The 20123-nt window shown below is 43.7% G+C and overlaps 1 protein-coding gene and 1 long non-coding RNA gene across 2 annotated transcripts; one reads left to right on the plus strand and one right to left on the minus strand.

Moving 5' to 3' along the window:
- The first annotated feature begins 2259 nt into the window (after window positions 1–2259).
- Window positions 2260–7710, plus strand: LOC306937773 (uncharacterized protein). Its single transcript, XM_079521716.1, has 4 exons — window positions 2260–2389; window positions 3091–3229; window positions 5034–5116; window positions 7653–7710. Exons 1-4 carry the CDS (start codon window positions 2338–2340, stop codon window positions 7682–7684), a joined length of 306 nt encoding a protein of 101 aa, XP_079377842.1. The 5' UTR covers window positions 2260–2337; the 3' UTR covers window positions 7685–7710.
- Window positions 7711–13090: 5380 nt separating this feature from the next.
- LOC306936092 lies at window positions 13091–19323 on the minus strand. The gene is made up of 3 exons (XR_013791460.1): window positions 19185–19323; window positions 17040–17154; window positions 13091–13227 (listed from the first exon to the last, which is right to left on the minus strand). It is a non-coding gene; the product is annotated as an uncharacterized lncRNA (long non-coding RNA).
- Between the last annotated feature and the right edge of the window lie 800 nt (window positions 19324–20123).

Below are 20123 nucleotides of genomic sequence, written 5' to 3' on the forward strand. Positions count from 1 at the left end.
GCCCCTTCATTTGCATAAACCACTCCCACAAAGTAGGCGGGGTGACACCCACTAATTTACATAAGCGACACCCACTAATTTGCATATACCACACCCACAAAGTAGCCGGAACCACGCCCTTCATTAGCATAAACTGCTCCCACAAAGTAAGTTAGCGAGAAAAGTCGCGAAATTCGACAGAACAAATCCGAGACCATTACCGCAACCGGGTCGCGGCCCCGATCGCAGCCGTATAGGGTTTGGGCCAAACGGACATACGGTCGTGACAGTAGCCCTGCACGAAAGCCTCGAAATTTGCGACTTTGACGCGAAAGTCGCAGAACAAATCCGAGACCATCACCGCGGCCGGGTCGCGGCCCCGATCGCAGCCGTATAGGTTTCGGGCCAAACGGACATACGGCCGCGGCGGTAGCCTTGAACGAACGCCTACAAATTGCCGACTTTGACGCGCGACAACGCGCCAACGATAAAACATCACGGTCCGACGTTCGGATATGTCGGAGAGCCAGCCGAGACGAACGGTTAGGTGTCTCGGACGTACGCCTCCGACAGTCGTACAAAACGTCCTTCACTTTGGCTCTGTGCATGCAGACACGTCATAGACCCATAGACTCTAACAGCGTCCTGGCTGAAAAAGTGAAACGAGACCGTGCCTCTTAGAAAGGTCGCCCGAGGACGTTCTATAGATCCATGCGTGCGTCTCCGGGAGCTTTATAACATATCCGAAAATCATCCCGGAAGGCCTCACCGTCGTGACGTTCCAGTGAAGCAAAGTTTGACGTTCACGCGCGCCTACGACGACGATCGTAAGTCTGTTCGGGATGGGCCGAACACCTCTGCGATCGCGGCGACGAGCCGATCTTCGTGATGGTCTGAGTTTTTTTTCTGCGACCTCGGGAACCTCAAATCTGACCCGAGGCCTAGCATTGCAGTGTAGTTCCCTTTATCGGACGCTTGTAAGAGTCCCACAAAATCGAGACCAACGCCATTTTATTCGCCATGGCCTGAATATGGATATTCGGGGGTGTTACATATTTAAAAAAATATCTATCACTTATTTGTTAAGGCATTTGGCCCAAAGGTCACCGTGGCAGTCTTTCGGCTGACCTTTGACCTTTGCAAACGTCGTGGAAATTCGAGACCGGTTCCATTGGATTCGACATGTCCTGAATATGGATATTGGAGGTTCTTACATATTTTTAAAAATATATATCACCCCGTTTTTTTAAGAATTTGGCCCAAAGGGTCACCGTTGCAGTCTTTTTGCTGACCATTGACCTTTGCAAACGTCCTGGAAAGTCGAGACCGGCCCCATTGAATTTGGGACGCTCTAAATATGAATAAAATGTCTCGTTTGCGAAGAATAGGGTTAGGGAACATATTTTAAAGGTGTGTTTTGTCTGTTTTCACTTCTGTGGAGAGAGGGGAGAGAGGAGGCAGTCTTTTTGCTGACCATTGACCTTTGCAAACGGCGTGGAGAGCCCAGACCGACGCCATTGGATTCTGCATTTTCTAAATATGAATAAAATGTCTAGTTTGTGAAGAATAACATTAATGAACATGTTGTGTTTTGTGTTTTGTCTGTTCATTCAAAAAGAGAGGAGAGGAGAGGAGGGGAGAGGCATATGGCTTCATGAAATGAAATGAAATGAAATCTATATTTACCCAGGGTATCTGGGCTAAGCTCAAGAACTTGTTTCCAGCCAGGATAGAACACATTTCATCGTAGTGGTTGATGCCTTGTTCAAGGGCATTTCAGCGGTGGTAATTTTAACGTGTCGGACGGCTGATTCGAACTGGGAACCTTCCGGTATCTAGACCGCGCCGCTATCCGTTCGGCCACCGCTGCCACATACATGTGGATGGGCTGTGGCGCTGTTCTGAATTCCACTGGCAGATAACGGTCTTTTCTTTGATTCGTTTCTCTGACTTCCTATGTAAGTGCTGCTATTAAAATGCTTACTTTAAAAAGACTAAAATAGCTAAAATACAACAATTCATGGTCATAAGTTCATAAAGCATAATTCATAATAATGTCATGATACAATAATAAATATGTGGTTCATAATTGATTTCATATGAGGTTAAAAATGTAAACATGATGTGATGATAACTTTCTGAGGCAGAACCAAGTTCCCTGTCTGTCAGTAGCAACACTGGACCATGATTGATTGACTGATTGATGCATGATTGCCTGGCATTGCACACAGGTGGTACAAACATTTCTCTCACTCATTCAGACTCTGGTCTGCACAAGGAAGCACACTCGCAGCAGAGTAGTGTGTTTGAACTGTTTAAAGTTATTAAACACGGTCAAAAGGACATTCAAAGGACTGTATGAAACTCAAGAAGCATCAAGAACCTCTTTACACAACAAGCGGCCAACGAGGTATTATTATTTGAGAGTTATCTTTGTTGTGTTGTATTGTGGTGTTTTGACGGACACGTTCACCTGCGCATCGCGCAAATCTACATGTTTTGTATTTCTTTGTTTGATCAATGACAATATTATGTATTGCGACGTAATTTGTTGATTGTTTATGTGTTTATTATTTTGTGTGAACATAGTTCTCACGGCATGGAACAGCAGAGGGATGAGAAGAATGCCCAATAAATGCCCGTTTATAAAGAACCGACCTGTGTCGTCAATGTTGTGAGAAGAGCTACATCCTACGTGTGTGTTTCGTGTCGTGTCATTCATCATCACTTTGTTTACTTTACTTTATCACAGCTAACAGTCACATCAAGGTCTGTGAAATAGTTAGTAATGAATCAATAGCTGACTGTCGCGATTTTGGCTTTTATGGTGAATGTTTTACAACTATATGAACTTCAACTTTGGCCAGTAGTTGTACAAAGCCATGGGTCTGAATGTAAACAAAGTATATGCTGCTTTATAAGACAACGTTTTATTTTTATATTGAGTGGTGGTGTGATTTGCATGTTATGTAATGAGTCCGAGTTTGTATTGTGCTAAACCAGTCACCAGTAGCATGGATAAGAAGCTAACTATGCTAATCAGAATTAGCATTAAGCTAACTGCATCCACTATAATGTTACACATTATATTAATGTGCTCTGTGTGTTCAGCCATGGCCAGGACGTCGAGGCACGACCGAGAGATGGCGCTGGACGCCAAGAGACGTCTGTGTGTGAGTTCAGATCCCGTGGAGAGGCTGAGGCTGCAGTGCCTGGCCCGAGGGTCGTCTGGCATCAATGGCCTGGGCAGGTGAGTGTGTGCGCGTGCGTGTGTGTGTGCGCGCGTGCCTTCCTCAGGCACAGCAGAGGCGTACATACAGACTGTTGGACTGTGAGGTGACGTGGCAGCCCTCCTCCTCGCCATCACCCAGGAAGCCTTGGAGGTGTCGGCCGGTGTTGCTGGGCTCTATAACATATGAAAATCAGACCGGAAGGCCTTACCGTTGTGGCGTTCTACAGAAGCAAAGGTTTTAAATAGCAGATCTACAAGCTCGTAGCGCGCCACTCGGTGTAGTGGAACGTTCGCGTGTGCCATGTCGACTAGAAAGGTCGCCCGAGGACGTACTACAGTTCCACGTGTGCGTCTCTGGGAGCTCTATAACATATCCGATAATCAGACCGGAAGGCCTTACCGTTGTGGCGTTCTACAGAAGCAAAGGTTTTAAATAGCAGATCTACAAGCTCGTAGCGCGCCACTCGGTGTAGTGGAACGTTCGTGCGCGCCATGTCGACTAGAAAGGTCGCCCGAGGACGTACTACAGTTCCACGCGTGCGTCTCTGGGAGCTCTATAACATATCCGATAATCAGACCGGAAGGCCTTACCGTTGTGGCGTTCTACAGAAGCAAAGGTTTTAAATAGCAGATCTACAAGCTCGTAGCGCGCCACTCGGTGTAGTGGAACGTTCGCGCGCGCCATGTCGACTAGAAAGGTCGCCCGAGGACGTACTACAGTTCCACGCGTGCGTCTCTGGGAGCTCTATAACATATCCGATAATCAGACCGGAAGGCCTTACCGTTGTGGCGTTCTACAGAAGCAAAGGTTTTAAAGTAGCAGATCTACAAGCTCGTAGCGCGCCACTCGGTGTAGTGGAACGTTCGCGCGTGCCATGTCGACTAGAAAGGTCGCCCGAGGACGTACTACAGTTCCACGTGTGCGTCTCTGGGAGCTCTATAACATATCCGATAATCAGACCGGAAGGCCTTACCGTTGTGGCGTTCTACAGAAGCAAAGGTTTTAAATAGCAGATCTACAAGCTCGTAGCGCGCCACTCGGTGTAGTGGAACGTTCGTGCGCGCCATGTCGACTAGAAAGGTCGCCCGAGGACGTACTACAGTTCCACGCGTGCGTCTCTGGGAGCTCTATAACATATCCGATAATCAGACCGGAAGGCCTTACCGTTGTGGCGTTCTACAGAAGCAAAGGTTTTAAATAGCAGATCTACAAGCTCGTAGCGCGCCACTCGGTGTAGTGGAACGTTCGCGCGCGCCATGTCGACTAGAAAGGTCGCCCGAGGACGTACTACAGTTCCACGCGTGCGTCTCTGGGAGCTCTATAACATATCCGATAATCAGACCGGAAGGCCTTACCGTTGTGGCGTTCTACAGAAGCAAAGGTTTTAAAGTAGCAGATCTACAAGCTCGTAGCGCGCCACTCGGTGTAGTGGAACGTTCGTGCGCCATGTCGACTAGAAAGGTCGCCCGAGGACGTACTACAGTTCCACGCGTGCGTCTCGTGGAGCTCTATAACATATCCGATAATCAGACCGGAAGGCCTTACCGTTGTGGCGTTCTACAGAAGCAAAGGTTTTAAATAGCAGATCTACAAGCTCGTAGCGCGCCACTCGGTGTAGTGGAACGTTCGCGCGCGCCATGTCAACTAGAAAGGTCGCCCGAGGACGTACTACAGTTCCACGCGTGCGTCTCGTGGAGCTCTATAACATATCCGAAAAGCAGACCGGAGGGCCTTACCGTTGTGGCGTTCTAAAGAAGCAAAGGTTTTTACGTTCGCGTGCGCCTTGTCTGTGTATAGAATTGACGCCGTGTGCGTTTGTAGTCCACAGCTCAGTACGGCAGTAAGGACGAGATCCTCCTCACGCTGGAAAAACACGGCGGAATATGTGACTGCCAAACATCCAGGTATGTTACCCTACCCCTACCGCGTCTTTCAGGGGCGGCTGTGGCTCAGGAGGTAGAGCAGGTCGTCCAATGATCCCTGGGTCGGCGCTTCGAATCCCGGCTCCTCCTGTCCACATGTCGAAGTGTCCATGGGCAAGACACTGAACCCCACATTGCCTCCAATGAGTCGGTCGGTGTAAGCTTGCCACCATTGGTGTGTGAATGTGGGAAGTGAGGACGCTGGCGTCGACTGTTCGCCGCTTCACCTCCCAATGTATGAATGAATGAACCATTGTAAAGCGCTTTGAGCACTTGGAAAAGCGCTATAAAAATGCAATTCATTATAAATTCATTATTATATTATTTAGACCCGAGGACGATTCTACAAATGCCTTCTAAAACCTGAAGGTTTTCTGAAAAACCCCACGTTCTCAAACATTTTCATCAAGGACCCCCAGAATTATATGTATTTGGCCACGGACCCCAATCTGAAAATATGTTGTTCCATCCAGGGACCCTCCCAGAAGCAAAGATTTGAGTTAAAAACTGAAACTCTGAAAGAATATATACTCACGATTTCACGATTTTCCAAAAATAGCAGACCTACAAGCTCGTAGCGCGGCACCGAGTGCCGCGCTACGAGCTTGTAGATCTGCTATTTTTCAATAGCTAAAGCATAACATAATGCTTAAAACACCAATAAGGGTTACAAGACAGTAATTCTTTTTTTTCGAAAAAATTTCTGTAATGTAATGTGTCTTCTCTCCCTCCTCTAATACTTCCTTCTTTGAGAGACCACTTAACCATTAACATGGCAGCTGATGGGTGGTCAGATGGGTGGGCCGTGCAGCTGATGGGTGGGCCCAGGCTGTGACCCAGGATAAACGCTGAGAACCGCTGGGTAATAAATCACGCTTAAAGTACGCAGAAGTTATAGCAATCAGCGCCGCTATGCCAACAGTACAGCAATTTTAGCTATTAACCCATTTTGGGCGGGAACCCCTTTTGGTGTTTTAAAGCATTATGTTATACTTTAGCTATTGAAAAATAGTTAAAGTATAACAGCGCGGCACCGAGTGCCACGCTACGAGCTTGTAGGTCTGCTAATTTTTTTTAATCGTAAAAATGTGGTGCAAATCTTTGAATATATATATTCTTTCAGAGCGAACGTTTTTAACTCAAATCTTTGCTTCTGGGGGGTTCCCTGGAACAACATATTTTCAGATGGGGGTCGGCGGCCAATTACATATAATCTTGGGGGTACTTAATTGACATGAAAGTGTTTGAGCACCACTGACACAGAAACATAGGTTTTTCAGAAAACTGTCAGGATTTAGAAGACAAAATCGTTCCCGCAGGTAAAAGATGGGTCAAGACCACCCATCTGGGAAATGGGTGGTCTTAATACGTAGAGATATGGTGGTATTAATTATAGAAGCATTTTATTTCATTATTTTACCATTTCTTTTGACATTTTTAAGTGGAACCCAAACCATAACCACAAGTCTAACCCTGCCACTAACTACCCCAAGCCTGACCTCGCCTCACCAGGCTTTCCACCACCTCGGAGGAAAGCCTGGTCTCTGTTTCAAAAGTCTGTATGATCCGGTCGGGAGCGGATGATATTGTTACGTCATGTTGTAGTATTGTTTTTATTTTTTATTGTTAAACATGAAAACAATAATGCAAATGGTCCTCAACAAGGTCCACTTCAATTGAGATCTACTATACTTGTGGGGACACCTGGCCCTCATAAGTATGATACCTGGGTACACGGGCACGCACACACAAAAACACGCACACACGCACGCACACACACACACACACACACACACACACACACTCTCTCTCTCTACAAGAGTATAGTAGAACATGTGACTGTGGAGGCTCTCATGTGGGGAAACACTGTGGAAATGCGAAGCCAAGATGAGAGAGATGAGCTGCCACAAATTGAAGAGGGCTGGTATGGGAGAAGACGGGGCGGGTTGGGTGTTGTGTGTGCGGGCCTGCGGGGTGGTGTGTGTGTGTGTGTGTGTGTGTGTGTGTGTGTGTGTGTGTGTGTGTGTGTGTGTGTGTGTGTGTGTGTGTGTGTGTGTGTGTGTGTGTGTGTGTGTGTGTGTGTGTGTGTGTGTGTGTGTGTGTGTGTGTGTGTGTGTGTGTGTGTGTGTGTGTGCAGCAGGGTAAAACATGGCAGTACTATTGTGATGTAAGCAACACACTACAGCTGCAGGCTAATCAAAAGCAACAATGGCTATGATACTAGGACACAGTCCTTTTTTAATGTAGCCTATTGTTTTGTTTTTTTTACTATAATTTTTATCCCACGATTTTGCAACCCATTTTTTCACCCAGTGTCAACCATCTAATGTAATCCTGGGCGCTACACTTCCTCTGCCAACCTGGGGGGGGGGGGGCAGCTGACTGACCTCATGCTTCCTTCTATGCATGAGGAGTCCAAGCTGCTTCTTTTCACCTGACAGGGGGGGGAGTTTCCCTGGCCGGACGTAGCGCGTGGAAGGAACACGTTATTCCAACCAGTTCCTTTCCCCTCCATCAGGCGCCCCGGCTGGCCAGGGGGAGGCAGTTTAGAGACCAGGATTGCTGCATGTTTTTTGTGAGGGTATACCTACCCTAGGGGACACGGGGAGAACATGCAAACTCCACACAGAAAGGCCCTTTCACCAACCCCGCCTCGGGTATGGGCACTGATGACGCGGAGGAGGGAACACGCCCACAGCGTCCCCAGCAGGAATCGAACCCAGGACCTTCTAGCTGTGAGGCGACAGCACTATGCATCATGTATGTTAACCATATACCAATGTGCAAGCTTTGACAATCACTGTCTATGCTTGCTTACACATCTAGTAACTCTTAACACACCCATTAGGCCTGCACTGTAGTACTAGCTGCAGCCGTGTTCTGTTCTTGGGTGGTTCTTTTCAGTTTACTAGACTGCCATGTTTTTGAGTGGTGCTACCACTCCCTTACGGAGTTATGTGGGTGCCTGGCTGGCTGGGTATGAGCACCCAGAACAGCATGGTTGTTTTTCACCACCTGTGCGCAACCTAACACACACACAAACACACTCGCACATATTAACTGTATATATGATGATTTCGGGTGTGCCAGTACAGTACAGTGACAGTACAGTACAGTAGGCTACAGTACAGTAGAGGGACCGGCACACGGTAACTCTGTCATTTCTCAACCGTTTCAGACGCGGGGTGGCACGCTGGCCCGGCCCGCCCCCCTGGGCGCGTTCCTGGGGGTCTGGATAATATATGTTTTATGTGATATTTATTTTTACAAAAAAAAAATCAATTAATTAATCGATTAATAATCGGGAGAGCTGTCAATTAATCGATTTGGCTGATGGTCAGTTGCTGGCATCCCTAGACCAGACAGCACTGCATCTCACTCACCAGGTTGGAATTGGTTCTTATATTCAATACTTTGGTGATGCAAACCTCCTCGACGTCCCCAAAACCAAACTCCGTACGTGGGGTGACAGAGCTTTTGCATTTGCTGCCCCAACCCTGTGGAATGCCCTCCCTAAGGCACTCAGAGATGCTCCCACACTCCAAACTTTCAAAACCGCCCTCAAGACCCACCTCTTCAATATTGCCTTCCCTAGCTAACCCTTTTCACTGTCTTTTAATGTTCTTTAGCTTTTAGTGTTTTTTTTTAATATATTTTTTCTAATAAAGTTGTTTTTATTTTGTTGTTACCTCTGTAAAGCCCCCCCATGTAAAGCGTCTTTGGGTACTCAGAAAAGCGCTATATAAGTTTGAGATATTATTATTATTATTATTATTATTGTTCTCCACAGGTGAAGCAGCAATATTATGACACATTTGATCCATGAGACCTTTGGGTCTGCGAAGGATTAGACTGGGGATTACAGCCATCATCACAGGCCACAGCTAAAATGAACATGTGCACAAACATACTACTAGGTCAGGTGACTCACAGTAGACACGCCATTCTATTTGTGGAGCACATGTTCTCCTGTCTACCACATGGTGGCAGTATATTCATTAGTACACAGCTGAACAGTGACACGGGGAGGTATTAGTATAGGCTACTTTTACTTCTACACAACACCACTACATCTTAGAGGGAAATATAGTACTTTTTACTACTAAAACACACTACCACTTCAGCCGCACTATTTATTGTTACACTTTGATTGCCCTTTCTTGCACTCTTTGCTGTGTTTGCTGTGGTTTTGTTGTTTTGAATGTTATGCTGTCTATGCTGCTGCTTTGTCTTTAAGGAAGCCAAACAAAAACGTTTACTCTTATGTACCTGTACACAATAAGATGGAACAATAAAGTACAACCTTGACCCTTGCTATATATATATATATATATATATATATATATATCTCGGCCATTTGAAAATAGCAGATCTGCATGTTCACAATGTGACACATTGTGAACTTGTAGATTTGCCATTTGCAAGATTTTTGTATACATTTTGAACTTGTGTAATAATGGGACAAATTCTGCACAATGAGTACTTTTACTTTTGGTGCTTTAGCTATGTTTTTGTTGCCAATACTTTCTTACTTTTACTCAAGCACATTTTCAATCCGGGACTTGTATTTGTACAAGAGTAGACTGTAATCTACATTGCAGTGTATGTCAGTCGTTTTCATGTCAAGGACTCCCAAAAATAGAATGCATTTGGCCACCGACCCGTATCTGAAAAGATGTTGTTCCAGGGACCTCCCCCAGAAGCAAAGATTTGAGTTAAAAACATTCACTATGAAAGAATATATATATTCAAAGATTTGCGCCACATTTTCACGATTAAAAAAAGAATAGCAGACCTACAAGCTCGTAGAGCAGCTTGTAGATCTGCTATTTTTCAATAGCTAAAGTATAACAGTATAACATAATGCTTAAAACACCAAAAGGGGTTCCCGCCCGAAATGGGTTAAGTAAAACGTTTGAGTTTGAGTACTTTTCTTCCATCAATCATTACTGTTGTCCACCCTGGGAGGATAACGGATAGATTTGTAAATAAAAGTTGGAGAATGCAAACCATAAACACACTCAATGACCATATAGATACAGCAGACAGTGCACAATTTCTCTTTATAAAAGTATATTTATTTATTCATTCATTTATCACTATGGATAAAGCAATGCGAGATTCTCATTACAAAAATTATAGTTCTGTCTCTTTGCACACTTGAAATTTGCTCTTTTTTTTTAAAACAATATATATAAATAAATATATATACTCTATATCTGCTTCATAATTGCATATTTTCCACTTCCAAATATAGCGACTAAAACAATACATGTGTATGGTATCGTCAGTGAGTTCAAGTTTGCCCTTTTGTGTGTACCGATACTGACATTGTTTTATATGCATAACTTAAATGTAATGATTCAAAATCAGGCGGAAATTCTTTTTTTATAAATGACTGCCCTATTTTTTTTCGTATGACGGTCACGGGTACACGCCGGCATTCCGAAGCCCATTATTCCAACGGATCGCCATTCCGACTCGCCACATTTACGAACCCTGTCCCTAACCCGATCTCGGACCCCAACCAAGGACTATTAACCCATTTAGGCCTGCATGACGTCGAAATTTAAAAAAAATGTCTTCTAAATTCTGATATGTTTCTGTCAGAGGTGCTCAATATTTCATGTCAAGGATCCCAAAAATTATATGTAATTGGCCACCGACCTCCATCTGAAAATATGTTATTCCAGGGACCCCCCAGAAGCAAAGATTTGAGTTAAAAACGTTTGCTCTGAAAGAATATATATTCAAAGATTTGAGGCATTTTCACGACTTTTCAAAAATAGCAGACCTACAAGCTCGTAGCGCGGCACTCGGTGCCGCGCTATGAGCTTGTAGATCTGCTATTTTTCAATAGCTAAAGCATAACATAATGCTTAAAACACCAAAAGGGGTTCCCGCCCAAAATGGATTAAAGGAGGACAGGAAGCGAAGACCGTACGGTGGACTCCATGTTGCTCCCTGGAAGGAAAGAAACATGAGCAGTTGAGACCAACATTACTGTACAATGACGTGACATGATATACAAGCATCTCTCCTTTCAGTGGCATCACGCCATCAGCTGGGGCCATTTAATTTGTGCCATATCTATGATTTGTCATGTACAACTTCCTGGTCTCAACTTGCGCAGGTTTCTTTCTTTCCAGGGAGCAACATGGAGTCCACCGTACAGTCTTCGCTTCCCGTCTTCTTTAACCAATTTTGGGCGGGAACCCCTTTTGGTGTTACATTATGTTATAATTTAGCTATTGAAAAATAGATCTACAAGCTCATAGTGCGCCACCGAGTGGCGCGCTACGAGCTTGTAGGTCTGCTATTTTTGAAAAATCGTGAAAATATTTATATCAGAAAACTGGAGGATTTAGAAGATTTTTAAAACAATGTTGAGGTCAGGCCTAAATGGGTTAAATAGTCCTTGACGCTAACCCGGGAAAGCCAACGTAGTCTGAATGGCGGTGCGTCGGAATGCCCGCTCCGTCCCCGTCGTATGGCAGTGTCACACGACAACAAGTCGTGAAAATAGCTGATTTACAAGCTCACAAAAAAGGTTTCACTGACAAAAACAAAATAAAGACTAAGCTAGGATGACACACAAAAAATGTAAATATCATAGAGATCCAGTAGAAAGTCATTCCACATTTCATTCAAAAGGCAAAAGCACACAAGCCGAGGTTACTTTAGGTAGGTAAAGATGGTGTGTTTATGCTAAACCTGAAATATTATTGCAAGCTAAAGAAACCGCTGACCTGACATGGACTGGTTAGAGAAGTGAATGATGAATGACTTGCTTATCTTATAGTTTGTAAATTAAAAGATTGATCGATAATATGCTGAATGAGTGTAAATGTTCCACCGTTCTCAAATTGAAACGCATACGTATTAACCCATTTAGGCCTGACGTCGAAATAAAGATTTGTGCCACATTTTTATTATCAAAAATAGCAGACCTACAAGCTCGTAGCGTGCCACTCGGCGGCGCGCTATGAGCTTGTAGATCTGCTATTTTTCAATAGCTAAAGTATAACATAATGCTTAGTTAAAACACCAAAAGGGGTTCCCGCCCAAAATGTGTTAAAAACAAGTGAATGCACGTTTGCAAAGAATGCATGTTTGAGAATAATTTGTCGATTTAAATTAACTGTAAATTTAGTCGACCGCAAATTATTCGGTCTACTAAAACCAAAACATTTCAGATGACTAAAATATGACTTAAAACTAAACGGCATTTTATTCAAAAGACTATGACTAAAACTGACAAAATTAGCACTGTAACCAATGAAACTAAAACGCTTTTAGACATCGTTATACAGCCCAAATCCTCTCTTTTCACGTCGAATTTCTGTATCAGCTTTAGCCGTTTTCTATTTGCATCCGTTTAAATTGTGATTAGTTTCCCTTGGTTTTGTTTCAAAGTGTAATTTCTCTGTGCAGCACTTTGTGACTTCCGTTTGAGAAAGGCGCTATATAAATAAAAGATTCTATCATAAAGTTATTACACAAGGTTTCCGCCCGAAAGCCAAGACAATTATGTGATAGACTGATCCTGTTTAAATTAAATTATGCTAACCGATTAGCTGTGCGTGTCTGTGTGTGTGAGTGGTCTGTCGCTGCAGCCCAGAGTCTGTGGCCTTGTGGTTAGAGTGTCCGCCCTGAAACTGGGAGGTCGGAGGTTCGATCCCCGGCCAGGGTCATACCAAAGACTGTAAAAATGGGACCCAATGCCTCCCTGCTTGACACTCAGCATCAAAGGGTTGGATTGGGGGGTCAAATCAACTAATCAAATGTTTCCAGAGCACGGCACGGCTGCGGCTCACCGCTCCAAGAGATTGGGTCGAATGCGGAGCAGAACAAATTTCACTGCGGTGACGTGTGACAAATCGTACGACTTTGACTTTGTGTGCGCGAGAGTGTTCTGTCTCTGCAGTGCCAGAGGGGTCCACGGTCCATCAGAGTCCTGGACGTCCCAGGGAGGGGCTTTGTCCCAGAACCCATCATCCACTGTCCCCGACACTGAGCAGAACACACATCAGCTCCGTCCATCCATCCATCCTGGACCTCCATCAGCTCACCTTACTGTCCATCCACCTTGTCTGTGAACAACAGGAGAGGATAAACACACATCATTCACCTCACCTTACTGTCCATCCACCTTGTCTGTGAACAACAGGAGAGGATAAACACACAGCATTCACCTCACCTTACTGTCCATCCACCTTGTCTGTGAACAACAGGAGAGGATAAACACACATCATTCACCTCACCTTACTGTCCATCCACCTTGTCTGTGAACAACAGCACCAGAACAACCATGGATGTAGTTGGAGCAGAGGACCAAATTACGTTGTTAGGAAAATTCTATAGTATCATGTGGTGATATGGAACTGCTATATTAACCCATTTTGACCTGAGATCAGATTCTAAAAATGTCTTCTACATCCTGACAGTTTTTCTGAAAAAGCTATGTTCTGTCAGTGGTTCTTTTATTTTTCAAAAATAGCAGACCTACAAGCTCGTAGCGCGCCACTCGGTGGCGCGCTACGAGCTTGTAGATCTGCTATTTTTCAATAGCCAAAGCATAACATAATGCTAACACCAAAATGGGTTAAGAATGATGAAACATGTCCAACATGTACAACGTGTTCCCTCCTCCGCGTCATCAGTGCCCATACCCGAGGCGGGGTTGGCGAAAGGGCCTTTCTGTGTGGAGTTTGCATGTTCCCCCCGTGTCCCCTAGGGTAGGTACCCTCACATGTTCTCTCCGTGTCCCCTAGGGTAGGTACTAGTGATGCACCGAATATTTGGCCACAGAAAATATTCAGCAGAAAATGGTTAAAAATGCATTTTAGGCCTATTCGGTTTCAGCCCGAATAGGCAGAAAATATATCACCGAATAGTGTATGCAATTAATGCATTCAAAAGAGCTGAATAAATGTTAATTATACCACAGGTCGTTTCGAGGAAGCAATCTGATTGGTTGAAACAGCCTTCTAGCCGTGGGTTAAACCAGCACCATTCACCACCTAATCAAAACAAAGAATTCAGCTGCTCTGTTCTCCCAGAGCGCTAGCAAACTCGGTGGCTAGGCTAGCTAGTTTCTTGGGACATTTGTGGTCGTAGTGACTACATCTGTCATTAAAAAAATATATTATTTCAGCGGTTTTCTTAGTTTTAAGGGTAACTGTTGTATAATAACGTGATTATTGCCACTTCAGTGATGCTTGCGGAACTCGACTTCGTCTCGTTCCTCACCGCATCCCTGTCGTGGCAATAATCACGTTAACCCACACCCTCTCGTGTAATATTGCTTAAATGTTAAATAGTGATTATTATTTAAGTTAAGTTTTGCCATAACCATTACTTTTGCCATAAGACATGTAGCTTTAAGGTACGGCCATGACAGCAATGGTAGGAAAAAAGATATATAATATTAATCATATTCGGATGTTCGGTTTTCGGCCCAGAATTTCCCTTTCGGTGCATCCCTAGTAGGTACCCTCACAAAAAACATGCAGTAATCCTGGTCTCTAAAACTACCTCCCCCTGGCCAGCCAGGGCGCCTGATGGAGGGGAAAGGAACTGGTTGGAATATCGTGTTCCTTCCACGCGCTACGTCCAACCAGGGAAACTTCCCCCTGTCAGATGTAAAGGAGCAACTTCGACACTCATGCATGAAGGAAGCATGAGTTCAAGTCCGTTGCTCTCCCCAGGTTGGCAGAGGGTGTGTAGAGCCCAGGATCACATTAGATAATTGACACAGGGGTGAACAATGGGTTACAAAATCGTGGGATAAAAATTAAGAAAATAAATAATAATAATAATTAAACATGATGACACATAATGATATCTGGAAGGGTCACAGTGACCACTAAAGGTTTTAAGATTAGGAGAGACAGGAGATGTTAGGGACATCAGGATATATTAGGATATCAATCCTTTCTCATATCCTCAGGATATGAGGAAGGAAGGATGGATGCAGGATGCTCAGAAGTTTAAAAAACACTTGTGATTGGTAGATAAGAATGGATTTAATTCTGTCTGCCTGGATAAGGAAAGAAATATATATATATATATATTCTAAATCCTCCAGTTTTCTGAAATAAATATTTTCACGATTTTTCAAAAATAGCAGACCTACGAGTTCATAGCGCGCCACTCGGTGGCGCGCTATGAGCTTGTAGATCTGCTATTTTTCAATAGCTAAATTATAACACAATGTTTAAAACACCAAAAGGGGTTCCCGCCCAAAATGGGTTAGATTAGACGGAACAGAATACTTTGTTGTAAAAACCCACCAAAATGTCCCTCCCCCCTTTCCTTTTCTAACCCAGTAGGACTCCAGCAGTTAACCATTAACCCCATTTTGGGCATGTCGTTATTAAATAGCAGTGCTACAAGCTCAACACTGCATCACAATGTGACACATTGAGAGCTTGTAGATCGGCTATTTATCCACATTCCCTCTGTTTCCCCCACAGTATTATCAACATTTCTGCCATACTTATCACATGCACAAAACAACATGGATGCCAGGCAGTGTTGTTTTCAGTCGACTAAAACTAAGACGAAATGTCAATTTTAATGACTTTTTAAAACGCTCTTAAAAAAAAGTAGTCTCTGTGACACATCTAGGGGCCGCAATCTGCATCCTAGAAGCTTTGTCATTGGTCGATTTGCCTGTCTACTTCTTGATTGCTTAGTCATTTCGACCGGGTTTTTTCCCACCAATGACAACGCTTCCAAGAACATATTTGAATGCAGATTGCGGCCCCTAGATGTGTCACAGAGACAGAAAAGAATGTTTGGGAGCTGTCTGAGCTGTCTGAATCCCCCCCCCCCCCAAAAAAGAAAACAAAGTTCATTACATTTTTGAGAAATATTGCTTATAGCAGCATTAAAGCTAAAATAGAATCTCACGACTGACGTTGGTACTGGTTACTGTATGGCCAAATCCTAATGTGTGATTTGTGAATCTGTGTGAAAGGAGCCTCCACTCCTACAAAATTATCTTTTAGTAACAGTTCCTGCTGTTAGCCAATTAACTAATTAGCCAATTTGGTGAATAATTCACAGATTGAGGGTTTAAACCTGTAGCACTACAATAAACAGTGGCAGGTGCCCCTGGCCTGGACTATTAAAATGGCATGGAAGATGTTTCTGGACATATTGCTAGTTTTACGACTTCAAATGCCCTAATCTTAAAAGAACCAAAAATAGCTTATCTACAAGCTCTCAATGCGTCATTGAGCTCTTATAGATAGGCTATTTTTGCTGTGCAACATGCTTCCATAGAAGTACATGCTGGCTTCTATGGAATCCAAATGACGGAGAACAGTCCTGGCGACTGAGAACTTGCATCCATGTAGATAGTAAAAGGAGGAGTAGATGGCAAAAGGAGTCTGCTGGCTATATACTGTAAATGCACTCCTACACCAGCATGCCTATTAGAGCATTTAGACCAGAGGACGATTCTACAAAATGTCTTCTAAATCCTGACAGTTTTCTAAAAGAAAACCTACGTTTCTGTGTCAGTGGTGCTCAACAATTTCATGTCAAGGACCCCCAGAATTATCTGTATTTGGCTGCAGACCCCCATCTGAAAATATGTAGTTCCCAGAAGCAAGGATTTGAGTTAAAAATGTTCGCTCTGAAAGAATACAAATTCATTCTTGCACCACATTTTCACGATTTTTCAAAAATAGCACACCTACAAGCTCATAGCGCGGCACTCGGTGCCGCGCTATGAGCTTGTAGATCCGCTATTTTTCGATAGCTAAAGTATAACATAATGCTTGAAACACCAAAAGGGGTTCCCGCCAAAAATGGGTAAGAGCATGAGCCTAGATATAGTGACATTTCTTTCACATAACCACCATCTCCACAGAAGCAGACCGACCGCTTGTACCTTTAGGGACGAACTTCAGTGAGCTGCTGAAGATTCAGAAGCGTGACTGTCCTCTGCCCGGGCCGTCGTTCACAAACTCGTGGCCCAGTCCATTGCCACACTTCCCACAAAGCACCTGGAGAGACATGAATGAATGAATGAATGAATTTATTTGTATAGCACCTTTCCAAACATATAGTTACAAAGTGCTTTACAGACAGGTTATAAAACAGGACACATGACACCAACGTAAGGACTTATGTGTTTGCATCACAGTGACAAAATATTACTCGTCATGTGACCACCGCGCTCTGACTTGACCCATTTAGGCCTGCATGACGTCGAAATTAAAAAAATGTCTTCAAAATCCTGACAGTCTTCTGAAAACCCTTATGTTTCTGTATCAGTGGTGCTCAATATTTCATGTCAAGGACCCCCACAAATGTAATATGCCTCCGCCCCCCCCCCCCATCTGAAAATATGTTGTTCCAGGGACCTCCCCAGAAGCAAAGATTTGAGTTAAAAATGTTCACTCTGTATTGTACTCTGATTTGAGGCACATTTTTCAAAATGTTTCAAAAATTGCAGACCGGCACTCGGTGCCGCGCTATGAGCTTGTAGATCTGCTATTTTGCAATAGCTAAAGTATAACATAATGCTTTAAAACACCAAAAGGGATTCCCGCCCAAAATGGGTTAAGGTGCGTTACCCGTTCAAATCATATCATATAAATAACGGTAATGGGTTGCACACACACCAAGACTGCATTTCAATAATGTATTCTTGCATGTTGGACAGGAGACAAACGTTTCGGCTATCCAGCCTTCATCAGTGTAGTGATGAAGTAGTAGTAGTAATAGTAGTAGTACAGTAGTAGAAATGAGATACAACACCATCGCTTAGACAAGAATTAAACATGGTGGAAAAGGTTAGGAGACACGACGAGAGTTGAAAAAAGAAAGATAACGCGGACCCAAACCGAAGAGCTACAACATGTCAGCTCCAGGAGTGAGCGCTGCTGACAATATGCCAGGTTTCCACCGAGGACAAAGAAGGAACCCTGACAGTAAAGGCTTTGTTCAAACCACGTGAGACAAAGCTGCACGTTTGTTTCTCAAAACCGATCGTTAAGACTGAGGTGACTGTCCACACCAGTGTTGTTTTCATCGACTAATACTATGACGAAAAAATGTTCGTCAACTACCTTTTTCACTGACAAAAACTACATAAAAACTAAGCCATATGATGACTAAAACTATGGCTAAATATACTGATTTTGTCAACAAATAAAAACTAGACTAAAATTTGAGGAAGGGACTAGTGGACAAGAGATCCAGTATAAGTCATTTTACACTTGGTTGCATGCTGAAAATAGACGATCTACAAGCTCACAACGCGTCGCGCTGCGTCGCGTTGTGGGCTTGTAGATCGGCTATTTTCAGCAAGTCATTACGACGGCATCAAGGCCCGCCAAAATACATTTTGTTCGACGAAAATCAACTGTATAGATTTAGTCGACTAAAATCTTATGACATTTAGTCGACTAAAACTAGACTAACAGTAAAACATTCCAGGTGACTAAAATGTGACTAAAACTATTCAAGAGACTGTGACTAAAACTAAAATCAAATTTTGCTGCCAAAAACAACACTGCAAGGACCCCCCCCCCCCTGACAACAATCGTATAAACCCCACCACCCAAAAAAAACAGACGTACAAGCTCGCTGTGAGTGTGAGCTTGTAGATCTGATATTTTTTGAAGAGCCCAACAAATAAATGGATACAGTGGTTTTGAAACGATTGTGATGCTGTATATAACTAATCTAATGTAATGCATGAATTAATTAATTAATTGGACGGCTGAATGAATGAGGGTATGGATAAATAGTAAATGGTGAGTTGGTGACATATAGCGCGTTTCTCCAAGGCGCTTTAGATAGATTGCATTACAGTCACCTATTCACACACCAAAGGCGGAGGAAACCATGCAAGGCACCAACCTGCTCATCGGGAGCAATTAGGGGTTCAGAGTCTTGCTCAAGGACACTTCGACACTAACTCTGGGGGAGCCCACAGGGATCGAACTGGGAACACTCACTGTTCCCATCTGGCTGTTGTACCGGAAAGTGTGTGATGTGATGTGTGAGAGTGTGATGATGAAGTCACCTTATAAGCACCCGGTCTCTCCTGGTGTTTGGAGACACTGTCCTCGAGGATGGTCTCTGTGAAGGCCGGCCACGGGGACGAGTGATCATACTTGGACCTGCTGGAGAACAGCTGGTGCTCACATTTCACACACACATACATGCCTGCAGAGAGAGAGAGAGAGAGAGAGAGAGAGAGAGAGAGAGAGAGAGAGAGAGAGAGAGAGAGAGAGAGAGAGAGAGAGAGAGAGAGAGAGAGAGAGAGAGAGAGAGAGAGCATTGATTGATTGATTGATTGATTGATTGATTGACAGTACTACAGAGCAGTGATGTAAATAGGTTTCCAATGTAATGAGTCCCGTGATGCAGGGATGGTCTTTTAGAAATGAGTCCCAGAGACATTTTATGAGTCCCCACTTTAACGACGTTAGGAGTCATATTTTGGCAGTTTTTCAAATTGCAGCATTTAACTCCCATTTCATTTTATAATGGTTATAATGTGGTTTTATTCATGTAGAAAACAGAAGAAGAAATGATTATTATAACTAAAGCTAACAAAATATCGCAATTATTTGTTACGTGTATTATTGTGTACATGCCGAGTACAGTAGTGCATCCCGTGGATGCAGAGGTCGTTGTTTTATTAACTAAAAACTATGTTATAAACTGCGTTTTGGGATGCAAAATGCACCCTATTTTAATACAGGTTAGTACAGTCAAACACTTGGTCTAAAAGTAGAGATGCACCGATAATCGGCCACCAATCGGTGATATTCACTCCGAATGACTCGATCTGTGATCTGCAATTTACCCTATCTGGAGAAACGGATCTTTTTACACCATTTAAGTGGTATAAACGTCAATCAGTACGAGCTGCTGCAACCTGCTGCTGCTAGCAACCTGTGTACCCAATTTCCATGAGCAGACCAAACGAGACACGGAACATGACTTTGACTCTTCA

This window comes from Electrona antarctica (assembly GCF_951216825.1).
Source record: "Electrona antarctica genome assembly, chromosome: 14".
Classification (NCBI taxonomy): domain Eukaryota; kingdom Metazoa; phylum Chordata; class Actinopteri; order Myctophiformes; family Myctophidae; genus Electrona; species Electrona antarctica.

Excerpts from the sequence above, each read along its gene's own strand:
- LOC306937773 (XM_079521716.1), top strand. The coding sequence starts at position 2,338 with ATGAAACTCAAGAAGCATCAAGAACCTCTTTACACAACAAGCGGCCAA. Across the intron at positions 3,230-5,033 it reads GGCATCAATGGCCTGGGCAG|TCCACAGCTCAGTACGGCAG; the intron begins GTGAGTGTGTGC and ends GTGCGTTTGTAG. Across the intron at positions 5,117-7,652 it reads TGTGACTGCCAAACATCCAG|GCGCCCCGGCTGGCCAGGGG; the intron begins GTATGTTACCCT and ends CCCCTCCATCAG.